We start from the raw sequence: 17660 nt of genomic DNA, 5'->3' as shown, positions 1-17660 counted from the left end.
TTTTGATCTATACTACTCTTTTACGGCGGTGGTTGCTGTTATGATGCGTTAGTCCTATTGGGTCTTAGCACCACGACTTCCTGATTGTCTACTACAACAAGTTTTGCCGGCTCTGACGGGGGAGGGGCGATGACGTCGGCGTGCCTTCGGCTCACTTCAGTGCTTGTAGTCGTCGCTAGGTGGTTTACAAAGCTAGATGTAATTTTTATTATTTCTGGTGTTCGTTATACTGCCCTGATTGAAGATGAATAGATCAGATGTTTTCCCAAAAGAATATTGACGTGCAAATCACGTACAACTGACTTGTGTACAATTTTTTAACAACGACTTGTATACATTGTCGCACGAAGAAATCAAAGCATCCCTCTATGGCATTATAATCACTTTTGGATGAAGGAGACATTTCCTTCCCCGAAAGGAATGTGTGCTCTTAGCATAACCGCAAGGCATCGATCACCTCCTTGCTCTGCATGGCTTGGTAGTAGTAAACCGTTGCTGCCATCAGAGAGAGGAGCTGCAGCGCACATGACAGAAAAGCATGCACAGCCAGCAAGCACAAGGACACCGCCATGCTCCTCTTCGCATACACAAGAGCAACCCGGTACAGCGGAGCCACGACGGTCGGCACGAAGTGCGCCACGAGCACCAAGAGGAGACCCTCCTTTCTCCTCACCAGCGTCACGAGACGCCACGCCTGCCGGAGCGCCCCCACGCCGCGGCACCTCCTGTCGACCACCGACGCGGCGACGCCCACCAACGCCACGGCGGTGAAGTAGAGGGAGGTGAGGAGCGCGATGAGGTAGACGAGGCCCTGGACGGAGAGCACCCCTGAGAGCCCGCCCATCAGGTCGGGAGCGGGAATCAGCGCGGCCAGGACCGCCGACGCGAAGTCAAGCGCGTCGACGACGGCGATGGTGATGGAAGCGCCCTTCAGGCTGATCCTCCCCTTGACGAGCTCGCGCAGGAGCTCGGCTAGCGAGTAGCGGTCGCCGGAGTAGGTCGTGGAGGCCGCGAAGAGGAAGAGGGTCCTCTTGACGAAGCCGACGGCCAGGGCGACGATCACCTCGGAGACGCCGATGAGTATGAGCCTCGTACCGTCTTGCTTTGGCCCCTCCATCTCCATGAGCTTGGCGTATTTGGCGCTCGAGAAGTCGGTGTTGTTGAGCTCGGTGGCATGGCTGGCCACGACGTCGGCGAGAGGCTGGACGAACAGGAAATTGACTATGTGGTCAAGGAAGGCGGCGGCGGCAAAGAGGAGGAGCAAGGGCGTGAAGAGCTTGGGGTTTAACGTGGGGAGGATCAGCGCTTCCTTTAGGAAAGTAAAGCATGATGTGGGTTTGGCAGCCATGGTTCCGTTTTGGTAAGGTGCTTTGAAGAACTGAAGATTGAGGATGAACTGCCTGACGCTGCCGAGGAGATTTGTACGTTGGGGGAGAGGATGGGATGGCTGATGCTCACCGGTCAACCGAGGAAGAGTTGAAAAAGGAACGGCACGTCTTTGTCGCCAAGGGACGACTTGGAAAAACCAAAAGAATCAAAGTACGACCCGCCCGCCGGTGGAGGAAATTGCAGAAACCACTTGTACAGCTTACCAATTATTGGTGTTTGCTATACAGAACACAACTGTTAGTCTAACTAGTTAGCAACCAGGTCCAGTGAAAATAGTAATACTACTCTGCACACGGACAGTGAGCTCTGGCGGCCGCGAGGAGTGGAAGCTTGGTGCGGCGACGGCTAGGGTTTCCCCCTATCGCTCGTGGGAGCCACGTAGGTGGGAATCAGGCCTTGGTCATCGCCACAATTCGCGTCAAAGTAGACCAACCACTCTTGTGGCGGCTAGGGTTACAACCCGATTACTGCTCTCAGGCAAGAGTCACTCTCTGCTTTATATATAGCCATGGATGTCTGAAGGTGAAAGGAAAATAATAGCAAGTAGAATAAAAAGTGAAAAAGGGGCGCCAGCCTAGTGGTTGAATGACGGCCGTCGGATGAAGATCGTGTGGCGGCTGCTTTCTCTCTTCAACGTCGGAAGTACCGGTTCGCAAGCTTCATCTAGGGCGTCAATACTTGATCTAGCGGCTACGATGTTTGTCGGATGATGAATAGCTAACTGAAGAAGAACTGGGCCTAACATAAGGCGCACTAAGCTCGTGGAACAACATCAACGCCGACTACTACCTCTTTACCTTGACATTTACCTCTTCTTTACCTTTCATCAAAGAGATAAGTTCTTCTAGCTTGGTTGTCAACTCCGGGCTATTTTCTTCTATAGCATTCACCTTCTTGGTGGTGGTCCTTTCAACATGCTGTTGGGAAACGTAGTAATTTCAAAAAAATTCCTACGCACACGCAAGATCATGGTGATGCACAGCAACGAGAGGGGAGAGTGTTGTCTACGTACCTACGCAGACCGACTGCGGAAGCGTTGACACAACATAGAGGAAGTAGTCGTACGTCTTCCCGATCCGACCGATCCAAGCATCGTTACTCCGGCACCTCCGAGTTCTTAGCACACGTACAGCTCGATGACGATCCCCGGGCTCCGATCCAGCAAAGCGTCGGGGAGGAGTTCCGTCAGCACGACGGCGTGGTGACGATCTTGATGTTCTACCGTCGCAGGGCTTCGCCTAAGCACTGCTATAATATAATCGAGGTGGAATATGGTGGCAGGGGGCACCGCATACGGCTAAGGAACGATCTCAATGATCAACTTGTGTGTCCTAGGGTGCCCCCCTGCCTCCGTATATAAAGGAGCCAAGGGGGAGGGGGCGGCCGGCCAAGGAGGGCGCGCCAAGGGAGTCCTACTCCCTCTGGGAGTAGGATTCCCCCCAAATCCTAGTTGGAATAGGATTCCTCGGGGGGGGGGGGGGGCGAAGAGAGAGAGGAGGCCGGCCACCTCTCCTTGTCCTAATAGGACTAGGGGAGGGGGGAGGCGCGCGGCCCACCTTGGGCTGCCCCTTTCTCCTTTCCACTAAAGCCCACTAAGGCCCATATAGCTCCCGGGGGGTTCCGGTAACCTCCCGGTACTCCGGTAAAATTCCGATTTCACCCGGAACACTTCTGATATCCAAACATAGGCTTCCAATATATCAATCTTTATGTCTCGACCATTCTGAGACTCCTCGTCATGTCCGTGATCACATCCGGGACTCCGAACTAACTTCGGTACATCAAAATGCATAAACTCATAATAACTGTCATCGTAACGTTAAGCGTGCGGACCCTACGGTTCGAGAATAATGCAGACATGACTGAGACACATCTCCGGTCAATAACCAATAGCGGGACCTGGATGCCCATATTGGCTCCTACATATTCTACGAAGATCTTTTATCGGTCAGACCGCATAACAACATACGTTGTTCCCTTTGTCATCGGTATGTTACTTGCCCGAGATTCGATCGTCGGTATCCAATACCTAGTTCAATCTCGTTACCGGCAAGTCTCTTTACTCGTTCCGTAATACATCATCCCGCAACTAACTCATTAGTTGCAATGCTTGCAAGGCTTATGTGATGTGCATTACCGAGAGGGCCCAGAGATACCTCTCCGATAATCGGAGTGACAAATCCTATTCTCGAAATACGCCAACCCAACATCTACCGTTGGAGACACCTGTAGAGCTCCTTTATAATCACCCAGTTACGTTGTGACGTTTGGTAGCACACAAAGTGTTCCTCCGGCAAACGGGAGTTGCATAATCTCATAGTCATAGGAACATGTATAAGTCATGAAGAAAGCAATAGCAACATACTAAACGATCGAGGACCTAATCAATCCCGTACTCAATTCCCTTTGTCAATCGGTACATTACTTACCCGAGACTCGATCGTCGGTATCCCAATACCTTGTTCAGTCTCGTTACCGGCAAGTCACTTTACTCGTACCGTAATGCATGATCCTGTGATCAACCACTTGATCACATTGAGCTCATTATGATGATGCATTACCGAGTGGGCCCAGAGATACCTCTCTGTCATACGGAGTGACAAATCCCAGTCTCGATTCGTGCCAACCCAACAGACACTTTCAGAGATACCTGTAATGTACCTTTATAGTCACCCAGTTACGTTGTGACGTTTGGCACACCCAAAGCACTCCTACGGTATCCGGGAGTTGCACAATCTCATGGTCTAAGGAAATGATACTTGACATCCAGAAAAGCTACAGCAAACGAACTACACGATCTTTGTGCTATGCTTAGGTTTGGGTCTTGTCCATCACATCATTCTCCTAATGATGTGATCCCGTTATCAATGACATCCCCATGTCCATAGCCAGGAAACCATGACTATCTGTTGATCAACGAGCTAGTCAACTAGAGGCTCACTAGGGACACATTGTGGTCTATGTATTCACACATGTATTACGATTTCCGGATAATACAATTATAGCATGAATAATATACAATTATCATGAACAAGGAAATATAATAATCATTTTATTATTGCCTCTAGGGCATATTTCCAACAGTCTCCCACTTGCACTAGAGTCAATCATCTAGTTACATTGTGATGAATCGAACACCCATGGAATTCTGGTGTTGATCATGTTTTGCTCTAGGGAGAGGTTTAGTCAAAGGATCTGCTACATTCAGGTCCGTATGTACTTTACAAATCTCTATGTCTCCATTTTGAACACTTTCACGAATGGAGTTGAAGCGACGCTTGATATGCCTGGTCTTCCTGTGAAACTTGGGCTCCTTGGCAAGTGCAATAGCTCCAGTGTTGTCACAGAAGAGAGTCATTGGGCCCGACGCATTGGGTATGACTCCTAGGTCGGTAATGAACTCCTTCACCCAGACTGCTTCATGTGCTGCCTCCGAGGCTGCCATGTACTCCGCTTCACATGTAGATCCCGCCACAACGCTTTGCTTGTAACTGCACCAGCTTACTGCCCCACCATTCAAAATATACACGTATCCGGTTTGTGACTTAGAGTCATCCAGATCTGTGTCAAAGCTAGCATCGACGTAACCCTTTACGATGAGCTCTTCGTCACCTCCATAAACGAGAAACATTTCCTTAGTCCTTTTCAGGTACTTCAGGATATTTTTGACCGCTGTCCAGTGTTCCATGCCGGGATTACTTTGGTACCTTCCTACCAAACTCACGGCAAGGTTTACATCAGGTCTGGTACATAGCATAGCATACATGATAGACCCTATGGCCGAGGCATAGGGGATGCCACTCATCTTTTCTCTATCTTCTGCCGTGGTCGGGCATTGAGCCAAGCTCAATCTCGTACCTTGCAATACAGGCAAGAACCCTTTCTTTGACTGGTCCATTTTGAACTTCTTCAAAATCTTGTCAAGGTACGTACTCTGTGAAAGACCAATGAGGCGTCTCGATCTATCTCTATAGATCTTGATGCCTAATATATAAGCAGCTTCTCCAAGGTCCTTCATTGAAAAACACTTGTTCAAATAGGCCTTTATGCTTTCCAAGAATTCTATATCATTTCCCATCAACAGTATGTCATCCACATACAATATGAGAAATGCTACAGAGCTCCCACTCACTTTCTTGTAAATGCAGGCTTCTCTATAAGTCTGCATAAACCCAAACGCTTTGATCATCTCATCAAAGCGAATGTTCCAACTCCGAGATGCTTGCACCAGCCCATAAATCGAGCGTTGGAGCTTGCACACCTTGTCAGCATTCTTAGGATCGACAAAACCTTCTGGCTGCATCATATACAATTCCTCCTTAAGGAAAGCATTAAGGAATGCCGTTTTGACGTCCATTTGCCATATCTCATAATCATAGAATGCGGCAATTGCTAACATGATTCGGACGGACTTCAGCTTCGCTACGGGTGAGAAAGTCTCATCGTAGTCAACCCCTTGAACTTGGCGATAACCCTTAGTGACAAGCCGAGCTTTATAGATGGTCACATTACCATCCGCGTCTGTCTTCTTCTTAAAGATCCATTTATTTTCTATGGCTCGCCGATCAACGGGCAAGTCAGTCAAAGTCCATACTTCGTTTTCATACATGGATCCTATCTCGGATTTCATGGCTTCCAGCCATTTGTCGGAATCCGGGCCCGCCATCGCTTCTTCATAGTTCGAAGGTTCACCGTTGTCTAACAACATGATTTCCAAGACAGGGTTGCCGTACCACTCTGGTGCGGAACGTGTCCTTGTGGACCTACGAAGTTCAGTAGCAACTTGATCTGAAGTTTCATGATCATCATCATCAACTTCCTCTCTAGTCGGTGCAGGCATCTCAGGAACATTTTCTTGAGCTGCGTCACTTACCGGTTCAAGAGGTAATACTTCATCAAGTTCTACCTTCCTCCCACTTATTTCCTTCGAGAGAAACTCCTTCTCTAGAAAGGACCCATTCTTGGCAACAAAGATCTTGCCTTCGGATCTGAGGTAGAAGGTATACCCAACAGTTTCTTTAGGGTATCCGACGCATTTTTCCGACTTGGGTTCGAGCTTTTCAGGTTGAAGTTTCTTGAAATAAGCATCGCATCCCCAAACTTTTAGAAACGACAGCTTAGGTTTCTTCCCAAACCATAATTCATACGGTGTCGTCTCAACGGATTTCGACGGAGCCCTATTTAAAGTGAATGCGGCAGTCTCTAAAGCATAGCCCCAAAATGATAGCGGTAAATCGGTAAGAGACATCATAGATCGCACCATATCTAATAGAGTGCGATTACGACGTTCGGACACACCATTACGCTGAGGTGTTCCAGGAGGCGTGAGTTGTGAAACTATTCCACATTTTCGTAAGTGTGTGCCAAATTCGTGACTCAAGTATTCTCCCCCACGATCTGATCGCAAGAACTTGATTTTCCTGTCACGTTGATTCTCAACCTCACTTTGAAATTCCTTGAACTTTTCAAAGGTCTCAGACTTGTGTTTCATTAAGTAGACATACCCATATCTACTCAAGTCATCAGTGAGGGTGAGAACATAACGATAGCCACCGCGAGCCTCAACACTCATTGGACCGCACACATCAGTATGTATGATTTCCAATAAGTTGGTTGCTCGCTCCATTGTTCCTGAGAATGGAGTCTTGGTCATTTTACCCATGAGGCATGGTTCGCACGTGTCAAATGATTCGTAATCAAGAGACTCTAAAAGTTCATCTGCATGGAGCTTCTTCATGCGTTTGACACCTATGTGACCAAGGCGGCAGTGCCACAAGTATGTGGGACTATCATTATCAATCTTACATCTTTTGGTATTCACACTATGAATATGTGTAGCATTACGCTCGAGATTCATTAAGAATAAACCATTCACCATCGGAGCATGACCATAAAACATATCTCTCATATAAATAGAACAACCATTATTCTTGGATTTAAATGAGTAGCCATCTCGTATTAAACAAGATCCTGATACAATGTTCATGCTCAAAGCTGGCACTAAATAACAATTATTGAGATTTAAAACTAATCCCGTAGGTAAATGTAGAGGTAGCATGCCGACGGCGATCACATCGACCTTGGAACCATTCCCGACGCGCATCGTCACCTCGTCCTTCGCCAGTCTCTGCTTATTCCGCAGCTCCTGCTTTGAGTTACAAATGTGAGAAACCGCACCGGTATCAAATACCCAGGAGCTACTACGAGTACTGGTAAGGTACACATCAATTACATGTATATCACATATACCTTTTGTGATGCCGGCCTTCTTGTTCGCTAAGTATTTGGGGCCGTTCCGCTTCCACTGACCACTTCCCTTGCAATAAAAGCACTCAGTCTCGGGCTTGGGTCCATTCTTTGGCTTCTTCCCGGCAGCTTGCTTACCGGGCCTGGCAACTCCCTTGCCGTCCTTCTTGAAGTTCTTCTTACCCTTGCCTTTCTTGAACTTAGTGGTTTTATTCACCATCAACACTTGATGTTCCTTTTTGACTTCTACCTCTGCTGATTTCAGCATTGCAAATACTTCGGAAATGGTCTTTTCCATCCCCTGCATATTGAAGTTCATCACAAAGCTCTTGTAGCTTGGTGGAAGCGACTGAAGGATTCTGTCAATGACCGCGTCATCCGGGAGATTAACTCCCAGCTGAGTCAAGCGGTTATGCAACCCAGACATTTTGAGTATGTGCTCACTGATAGAACTATTTTCCTCCATCTTACAGCTGAAGAACTTGTCGGAGACTTCATATCTCTCGACCCGGGCATGAGCTTGGAAAACCATTTTCAGCTCTTCGAACATCTCATATGCTCCGTGTCGCTCAAAACGCTTTTGGAGCCTCGGTTCTAAGCTGTAAAGCATGCCGCACTGAAGAGGGAGTAATCATCAGCACGTGTCTGCCAAGCGTTCATAACGTCTTGGTTCTATGGGACGGGTGCGTCACCTAGCGGTGCTTCTAGGACATAATCTTTCTTGGCAGCTATGAGGATGATCCTCAGGTTCCGGACCCAGTCCGTATAGTTGTTGCCATCGTCTTTCAGCTTGGTTTTCTCTAGGAACGCGTTGAAGTTGAGGACAACGTTGGCCATTTGATCTACAAGACATATTGTAAAGATTTTAGACTAAGTTCATGATAATTAAGTTCATCTAATCAAATTATTCAATGAACTCCCACTTAGATAGACATCCCTCCAGTCATCTAAGTATAACATGATCCGAGTTGACTAGGCCGTGTCCGATCATCACGTGAGACGGACTAGTCAACATCGGTGAACATCTTCATGTTGATCGTATCTTCTATACAACTCATGCTCGACCTTTCGGTCTTCTGTGTTCCGAGGCCATGTCTGTACATGCTAGACTCGTCAAGTCAACCTAAGTGTATTGCGTGTGTAAATCTGTCTTACACCCGTTGTATGTGAACGTTGGAGTCTATCACACCCGATCATCACGTGGTGCTTCGAAACAACGAACTGTCGCAACGGCGCACAGTTAGGAGGAACACTTTCTTGAAATTATTATGAGGGATCATCTTATTTACTACCGTCGTTCTAAGTAAACAAGATGCAAAAACATGATAAACATCACATGCAATCAAATAATAGTGACATGATATGGCCAATATCATATAGCTCCTTTGATCTCTATCTTGGGGCTCCATGATCATCTTGTCACCGGCATGACACCATGATCTCCATCATCATGATCTCCATCATCGTGTCTTCTTGAAGTTGTCTCGTCATCTATTACTTCTACTACTATGGCTAACGCTTTAGCAATAAAGTAAAGTAATTACATGACGTTTATGTTGACACGCAGATCATAAATAAATAAAGACAACTCCTATGGCTCCTGCCGGTTGTCATACTCATCGACATGCAAGTCGTGATTCCTATTACAAGAACATGATCAATCTCATACATCACATATATCATTCATCATTCATCACAACCTTTGGCCATATCACATCACAAAACACTTGCTGCAAAAACAAGTTAGACGTCCTCTAATTGGTGTTGCAAGTTTTTACGTGGCTCCTATAGGTTTCTAGCAAGAACGTTTTCTTACCTACGCCAAAACCACAACGTGAATTGCCAATTTCTATTTACCCTTCATAAGGACCCTGTTCATCGAATCCGATCCGACTAAAGTGGGAGAGACAGACACCCACCAGCCACCTTATGCAACTAGTGCATGTCAGTCGGTGGAACCGGTCTCACGTAAGCGTGCGTGTAAGGTTGGTCCGGGCCGCTTCATCCCACGATGCCGCCGAATCAAGATAAGACTAGTAACGGCAAGCAAATTGACAATATCGACGCCCACAACTACTTTGTGTTCTACTCGTGCATAGTAACTACGCATAGACCTAGCTCATGATACCACTGTTGGGGAACGTTGCAGAAAACAAACAAAAAATCCTACGTTTCACCAAGATCAATCTATGGAGTCAACTAGCAACGAGAGAGAGTGCATCTACATACCCTTGTAGATCGCGAGCGGAAGTGTTCAAGAGAACGGGGATGATGGAGTCGTACTCGTCGTGATCCAAATCACCGATGACCAAGTGCCGAACGGACGGCACCTCCGCGTTCAACACACGTACGGAGCGGATGACGTCTCCTCCTTCTTGATCTAGAAAGGGGGAGGAGAGGTTGATGAAGATCCAGCAGCACGACGGCGTGGTGGTGGATGCAGCAGTGATCGTAGCAGGGCTTCGCCGAGCTTCTGCGAGAGGAAGAGGTGTAGCAGGGGAGAGGGAGGCGCCAAGACTTGAGATGTGGCTGCCCTCCCTCCCCCCCCCCTTTATATAGCCCCCCTCGGGGGTGCGCCGGCCCTAGGAGATGGGATCTCCTAGGGGACGGCGGCCAAGGGGTGGAGTACCCCCCAAGGCAAGTGGAGGCGCCCCCTCCCCTAGGGTTCCCAACCCTAGGCGCATGGGGGGCCCAAGGGGGGGCGCACCAGCCCACTATGGGCTGGTTCCCCTCCCCACTTCAGCCCATGGGGCCCTCCGAGATGGGTGGCCCCACCCGGTGGACCCCCGGGACCCATCCTATGGTCCCGCTACAATACCGGTGACCCCGAAACTTTCCCGATGGCCGAAACTACACTTCCTATATATAATTCTTCACCTCTAGACAATTCCGGAACTCCTCGTGACGTCCAGGATCTCATCCGGGACTCCGAACAACTTTCGGATTACTGCATACTCATATCTATACAACCCTAGCGTCACCGAACCTTAAGTGTGTAGACCCTACGGGTTCGGGAGACAAGCAGACATGACCGAGACGACTCTCTGGTCAATAACCAACAGCGGGATCTGGATACCCATGTTGGCTCCCACATGCTCCTCGATGATCTCATCGGATGAACCACGATGTCGAGGACCTAATCAATCCCGTACTCAATTCCCTTTGTCAATCGGTACATTACTTGCCCGAGACTCGATCGTCGGTATCCCAATACCTTGTTCAGTCTCATTACCGGCAAGTCACTTTACTCATACCGTAATGCATGATCCTGTGATCAACCACTTGATCACATTGAGCTCATTATGATGATGCATTACCGAGTGGGCCCAGAGATACCTCTCCATCATATGGAGTGACAAATCCCAGTCTCGATTCGTGCCAACCCAACAGACACTTTCGGAGATACCTGTAATGTACCTTTACAGTCACCCAGTTACGTTGTGACGTTTGGCACACCCAAGGCACTCCTACGGTATCCGGGAGTTGCACAATCTCATGGTCTAAGGAAATGATACTTGACATCCAGAAAAGCTACAGCAAACGAACTACACGATCTTTGTGATATGCTTAGGTTTGGGTCTTGTCCACCACATCATTCTCCTAATGATGTGATCCCGTTATCAATGACATCCCCATGTCCATAGCCAGGAAACCATGACTATCTGTTGATCAACGAGCTAGTCAACTAGAGGCTCACTAGGGACACATTGTGGTCTATGTATTCACACATGTATTACGATTTACGGATAATACAATTATAGCATGAATAATAGACAATTATCATGAACAAGGAAATATAATAATCATTTTATTATTGCCTCTAGGGCATATTTCCAACAATTAGGTGGTGCTCGGGAAGACACCCATCAAGAGGTGCTTGCTTCGTTTGGAGTGGGGGATGCGTCCAAATAACATCCTGACCGGCACGAGTCCTGCATCAAGAATCAGTTGTCCTACCGAAGGCCCTATCCGTCTCACGGGGTTGCCCTGGTAATTAAGATAATAATATCAGACAAAAGCTTTGGGTGTTCAATGACTACACCCCATGAATCCCCAAGGATATGATCCACATTACCCTACTAAACCTTACTGTCACCGATGTTCGGCATAACACTTCACGGTCCCCTCGCTCCTAGCCTCACCGGTGCTCGATCTCCATGATCCTAGGTACCTGCAGGGATGAACATTCGGGCAAGACAAGAGATACTTCACGATGCAATTTTATTTTACACACACAAGACTTTGTGTCAAAGACTTCCATTGATCCCTTCACCAAATACCTAGGGCTGTAAGGCTCATGCCTCACCCCATACCTTACTAGGTTACTCACACATGGAGATCAGATCGCAAGAATAAATCATTGAAGAACACATCTTGAGATTGATTGGTTTCAATATGTCTTACAATAGATGCCTTGTGCGATGCACGATTACAAGTATGAACTTGATGAGAGAGAGCTATGGTGGTGGAGATGGTTGCGGAGGTGAAAATGGCGGCGGCTAGGGTTTGTGGATGAAGATGATGAGTGGGTTGTGGTTGTGCTCGACGTGTTGGAAATATGCCCTAGAGGCAATAATAAATTGATTATTATTATATTTCCTTGTTCATGATAATCGTTTATTATCCATGCTATAATTGTATTGATAGGAAACTCAGATACATGTGTGGATACATAGACAACACCATGTCCCTAGTGAGCCTCTAGTTGACTAGCTCGTTGATCAATAGATGGTTATGGTTTCCTAACCATGGACATTGGATGTCGTTGATAACGGGATCACATCATTAGGAGAATGATGTGATGGACAAGACCCAATCCTAAGCATAGCACTAGATCGTGTAGTTCGTATGCTAAAGCTTTTCTAATGTCAAGTATCATTTCCTTAGACCATGAGATTGTGCAACTCCCGGATACCGTAGGAGTGCTTTGGGTGTATCAAACGTCACAACGTAACTGGGTGACTATAAAGGTGCACTACAGGTATCTCCAAAAGTGTCTTTGGGTTGGCACGAATCGAGACTGGGATTTGTCACTCCGTGTAAACGGAGAGGTATCTCTGGGCCCACTCGGTAGGACATCATCATAATGTGCACAATGTGATCAAGGAGTTGATCACGGGATGATGTGTTACGGAACGAGTAAAGAGACTTGCCGGTAACGAGATTGAACAAGGTATCAGGATACCGACAATCGAATCTCGGGCAAGTATCGTACCGCTAGACAAAGGGAATTGAATACGGGATTGATTAAGTCCTTGACATCGTGGTTCATCCGATGAGATCATCGTGGAACATGTGGGAGCCAACATGGGTATCCAGATCCCGCTGTTGGTTATTGACCGGAGAACGTCTCGGTCATGTCTGCATGTCTCCCGAACCCGTAGGGTCTACACACTTAAGGTTCGATGACGCTAGGGTTATAAAGGAAGCTTGTATGTGGTTACCGAATGTTGTTCGGAGTCCCGGATGAGATCCCGGACGTCACGAGGAGTTCCGGAATGGTCCGGAGGTAAAGATTTATATATGGGAAGTACTGTTTTGGTCACCGGAAGAGTTTCGGGGTTTATCGGTAACGTACCGGGACCACCGGGAGGGTCCCGGGGGTCCACCAAGTGGGGCCACCAGCCCCGGGGGGGCCACATGGGCTGTAGGGAGTGTTCCTTGGCCTACATGGGCCAAGGGCACCAGCCCCACTAAGGCCCATGCGCCTAAGAGATGGAGAGGGGGCAAACCCTAATGGGATATGGGGCTTAGGGCCCATATTGGTGCGCCTCCCTCTCCCATCCCCTCTTGGCCGCCCCCTTGCTCCCCATCTAGGGATGCCGCCCCCCTAGGGGTGGGAACCCTAGAGGGGGCGCAGCCCCTCCCCTTCCCTATATATATGAGGCATAGGGCTGCCCATAAGATGCGATTCGATCTCTCGTTGGTGCAGCCCTGCATCTCTCTCTCCCTCCTCTTCTGTGGTGCTTGGCGAAGCCCTGCAGGATTGCCACGCTCCTCCATCACCACCACGCCGTTGTGCTGCTGCTGGATGGAGTCTTCCTCAACCTCTCCCTCTCTCCTTGCTGGATCAAGGCGTGGGAGACGTCACCGGGCTGCACGTGTGTTGAACGCGGAGGTGCCGTGCGTTCGGCACTTGGTCATCGGTGATTTGAATCATGACGAGTACGACTCCATCAACCCCGTTCACTTGAACGCTTCCGCTTAGCGATCTACAAGGGTATGTAGATGCACTCTCCTTCCCCTCGTTGCTGGTCTCTCCATAGATAGATCTTGGTGACACGTAGGAAAATTTTGAATTTCTGCTACGTTCCCCAACACGACGATCCTCCTCTGCCTCTTCTGTTGACATGTCGATAGGGTCCTCTTAATAAAAGTTGTTCAGGTGGATGAGTTGCCTTGGTTTCCATGGAAAACAACCACTCATGTGAGCGGTCGCGGTCGCATGGAACGCCGTCTTTTGCTCTGGAGTCCTTCTGAAGCATCCTGATGATTCGTTTCTTCTCTATTTTCCTTCCTTTCCTTTCTCCTGCGTGATATCTTTCCTTTTTAGCCCATTCCATGTGAAAATATATATTGAAGAGAGGATTTGTGAATCTTTTGCATTCATTGTTCATTAGTGGCAATATCGAAGCGAATATCTCCTTTTTAGTGAAATATGTCGGTTTAAATAAGGTTCAAATGAGTGTAAAAATATCACTCATCAGTCATCACTATTACATAAGAAATCTCATCCAATTCCGATCTACTTCCATGTGCCTACGAAGGAATTACTCACACTATGGACTTTTCGGAGATTGGATGCAATTACTAATTCATGATCTGGCATGTACAAACTGAAAACTTCATTCTCGATTCTACGAGAATTTTTATGAAAGCGTTTCATTTGCTTCTCTTCAATGGAAGTTTCATTTTCCCAGGATGTATCCTAATTTTTGGCCTAATTCTTTGAGCACCATGGAATTGTTGTTGAAGAAGAGTTGCTGATTACGATGGCGATGAATCCCTCTCTGCGGAGCCCAAACCAGACTTCATATCGGATCTCCAGATGAAGAACAAGAGGTGGCGGCGGCTCCTTAATTATCATAAAACACATCAGAGATTTTTTTTGATTTTTCTCTAGCATGTATAGGAATTTTAGGTGGTGGAATCGTCCTAAGGCAGTGGACGAGGAGCCCACCCGGCCTCCTAATGCGGTCAGGGGGTGGCCGCGCCAGGCCGTGTGGAGGCCCGTGGTCAAATTTGTAGAGAAATATATCATTATACACAATATCAGGTCTTGGGGATGTATCCGGATCGGTGAACCTCGTTAACAATCTCGGTGTCGTCCTCATGTGATTGTTTTAGTCCTCGGTAGATCGATTACGCCTCTCGGACTATTCTAACTGCGATGAAATGGGATCGAAAGTGCCATGAAAATTAGCCTAGACAGAATGATTGAGAAATAGGAGGAAAGAAAAAAATGCAACAACTAATTATAAGTCCAACTCACTACTCTAATCATTTTTTGCACTACATATAGTTTGTGCATCGCTAAGCCGAGTGCAATTTATCAGGTGCTCGGCTTCTTAGCGGATATACGGCTTATGTAGAAGTAAGCCGAGTGGTTTTTTTTTTTGTCATGTTGCCGTGAACCCCTGCTTTAACACTCGGCGTACAACTTTATACCCAGTGACGTGTGTTTTTTGATGTAGTGTGTACCACCTCTGTACCAAAATATAAGACATTTAAAGTGAAATTAGCCTAAAAACGTCTTGTATTTTGATACGAGGGAGTACAACTGACTAGTATAACATTGCAGCTAAAAAAGACACTCAACATTGTCGCACGAGAAATCAAAGACCCCTCTAGCATTATGACCAACTTGGATAAGAAAAACGAGACCTACCAGGACTAGCGCATAACCACTTGATGAATGAGAGGCACTTCCTTTCCCGGAAGGACCGAAGGAATTGATCTAAGTATCTAACATAACCACAAGGCATCGATCACCTCCTTGCTTTGCATGGCTTGGTAGTAGTACACCGTTGCTGCCATCAAAGAGAAGAGCTGCAGCGCACAGGACAGAAAAGCATGCACAGCCAGCGAGCACAAGCACAGCGCCATGCTCGTCTTGGCATACACAAGAGCAACCCGGTAGAGCGGAGCCACGACGGTCGGCATGAAGTGCGCCACGAGCACCAGCAGGAGGCCCTCCTTCCTCCTCACCAGCGTCACGAGACGCCACGCCTGCCGGAGCGCCCGCACGCCGCGGCACCGCCTGTCGACCACCGACGCGGCGACGCCCACCAACGCCACGACGGTGACGTAGAGGGAGACAAGACCCTGGACGGAGAGCACCCCCGAGGGGCCGCGCATCAGGGCGGGAGGCAGCGCGGCCAGGACCGCCCATGCGAAGTCAAGCGCGCCGACGACGGCGATGGTGATGAACGGGCCCTTCAGGCTGATCCTCCCCTTGACCAGCTCGCGCAGGAGCTCGGCTAGCGAGTAGCGGTCGCCGGAGTAGGTCGTGGAGGCCGCGAAGAGGAAGAGGATCTTCTTGGCGAAGCCGACCGCCAGGGCGACCATCACCTTGGAGACGGCGATGAGGATGAGCTTCATACCGTCTTGCAATAACGGCCTCCCCATCTCCATGACCTCCGCGTATTCGGCGCTCGAGAAGTCGGTGTTGTTGACCTCGGAGACATGGCTGGCCACGACGTCGGCGAGAGGCTGGACGAACACGAAACCGACTATGTGGTCAAGGAAGGCGGCGGCGGCAAAGAGGAGGAGCAAGGGCGTGAAGAGCTTGGGGTTTAACGTGGGGAGGATCAGCGCTTCCTTTAGGAAAGTAAAGCATGAGGTGGGTTTGGCAGCCATGGTTCCTTTTGGTAAGGTGCTTTGAAGAACTGAAGGTTGAGGATGGACTGCCTGAAGCTGTGGAGGAGCCGAGGAGATTTGTACTACGATGGGGGAGGGGATAGCTGATACTTCCTCTGATCCTTTTTAGTTTGTATATAAGTTTTATCCGAAGTTAAAATATCTTTACTTTGATCAAATTTATAGAAAAAATACAAACATTTACAATGTCAAAATAATATTGTTAGATTCATTACGAAATGTAGTTTCATGGAATATATATTTAGTATTGTAGAGGCTAATGTTTTTTAATATGTATTTGATCAAACTTTGCAAAATTTGACTTGATTCAAATCTAAATCTAATATGCGAAGTAAAAAGAACCGAAGAAAGTATATGCTCACAAACGGTACGTCGTTGTCGCCAAGGGAAGACTTGGAAAACCAAAAGAATCAAAGTACGAGCCGCTGGCCGGGGGAGAAAATTGCAGAAACCACTTGTACAGATTACCTTGGTGTTTGTTATTATAATATATTCTTTTCGTCTCAAAATAGGTGTCTCGGTCAGTCTAACTAGTTGCAGTCAGGTACAGTGAGGAAACTAGTCTGCACACGGTACTGCTGGACTAATTATCCACGGTTTCGCCGGCTTCAAGATTTGGTTCCCTGACAATGTTATTTGAGGATGGACTGGCTGACGTACGTAGGGGGAGGAAATGGCTGATATTTGCTCACCGGTCAACCGAGGAAGAGTGGCACGTCGTTGTGGCCAAGGGAAAAACTGTCCACGGAAAGCTCAGGCCATTAAACCATCCATCCGATCTCCGTTACAATCGTTGGATCTGGACCAAAAAATACGTAGGGCTTTGTCCTCCACGCACGGACTGCTTGTACTGTGACTGTTACCGAGAGCTGGCTCTCGGAAACTCCGAGTTTTCTGGTCAGCGGCTTGCTAGCTGATTAGCTCAACCTTTCCTGCTCCACCGACGCAGCGATCGAAGCATCCTGGAGAAAACCCTATCGCGGTTTTTTCTCGACCATGTTGTCCTGAATTTCCAAACTCCGTCCGCAGAACGCGGCCTCAGACTGGAGGATGGGCTTTGACGCACATGTACGCCATGGACTCGCTGGACGGCCTCCACACGGTAAGTACACGCTGGCCTCTCCTTGGCGAGCACGCACGGCAGC

The 17660-nt window shown here is 48.1% G+C and overlaps 2 protein-coding genes across 2 annotated transcripts; both read right to left on the bottom strand.

Moving 5' to 3' along the window:
- Positions 1-260: 260 nt before the first annotated feature.
- Positions 261-1464, bottom strand: LOC125539918. Its single transcript, XM_048703452.1, has one exon. It carries the CDS (start codon positions 1346-1348, stop codon positions 431-433), a length of 918 nt encoding a protein of 305 aa, XP_048559409.1. The 5' UTR covers positions 1349-1464; the 3' UTR covers positions 261-430.
- A 13569-nt stretch (positions 1465-15033) lies between these two features.
- LOC125539919 lies at positions 15034-16965 on the bottom strand. The gene has a single exon (XM_048703453.1). The coding sequence runs from the start codon at positions 16492-16494 to the stop codon at positions 15601-15603; it is 894 nt and encodes a 297-aa protein (XP_048559410.1). The 5' UTR covers positions 16495-16965; the 3' UTR covers positions 15034-15600.
- Between the last annotated feature and the right edge of the window lie 695 nt (positions 16966-17660).

Source organism: Triticum urartu, chromosome 2 (assembly GCF_003073215.2).
Source record: "Triticum urartu cultivar G1812 chromosome 2, Tu2.1, whole genome shotgun sequence".
Taxonomy (NCBI): Eukaryota; Viridiplantae; Streptophyta; class Magnoliopsida; order Poales; family Poaceae; genus Triticum; species Triticum urartu.
The sequence above is the reverse complement of the archived record's forward strand: the minus strand, read 5'-3'. Positions and strand labels throughout refer to the sequence as shown.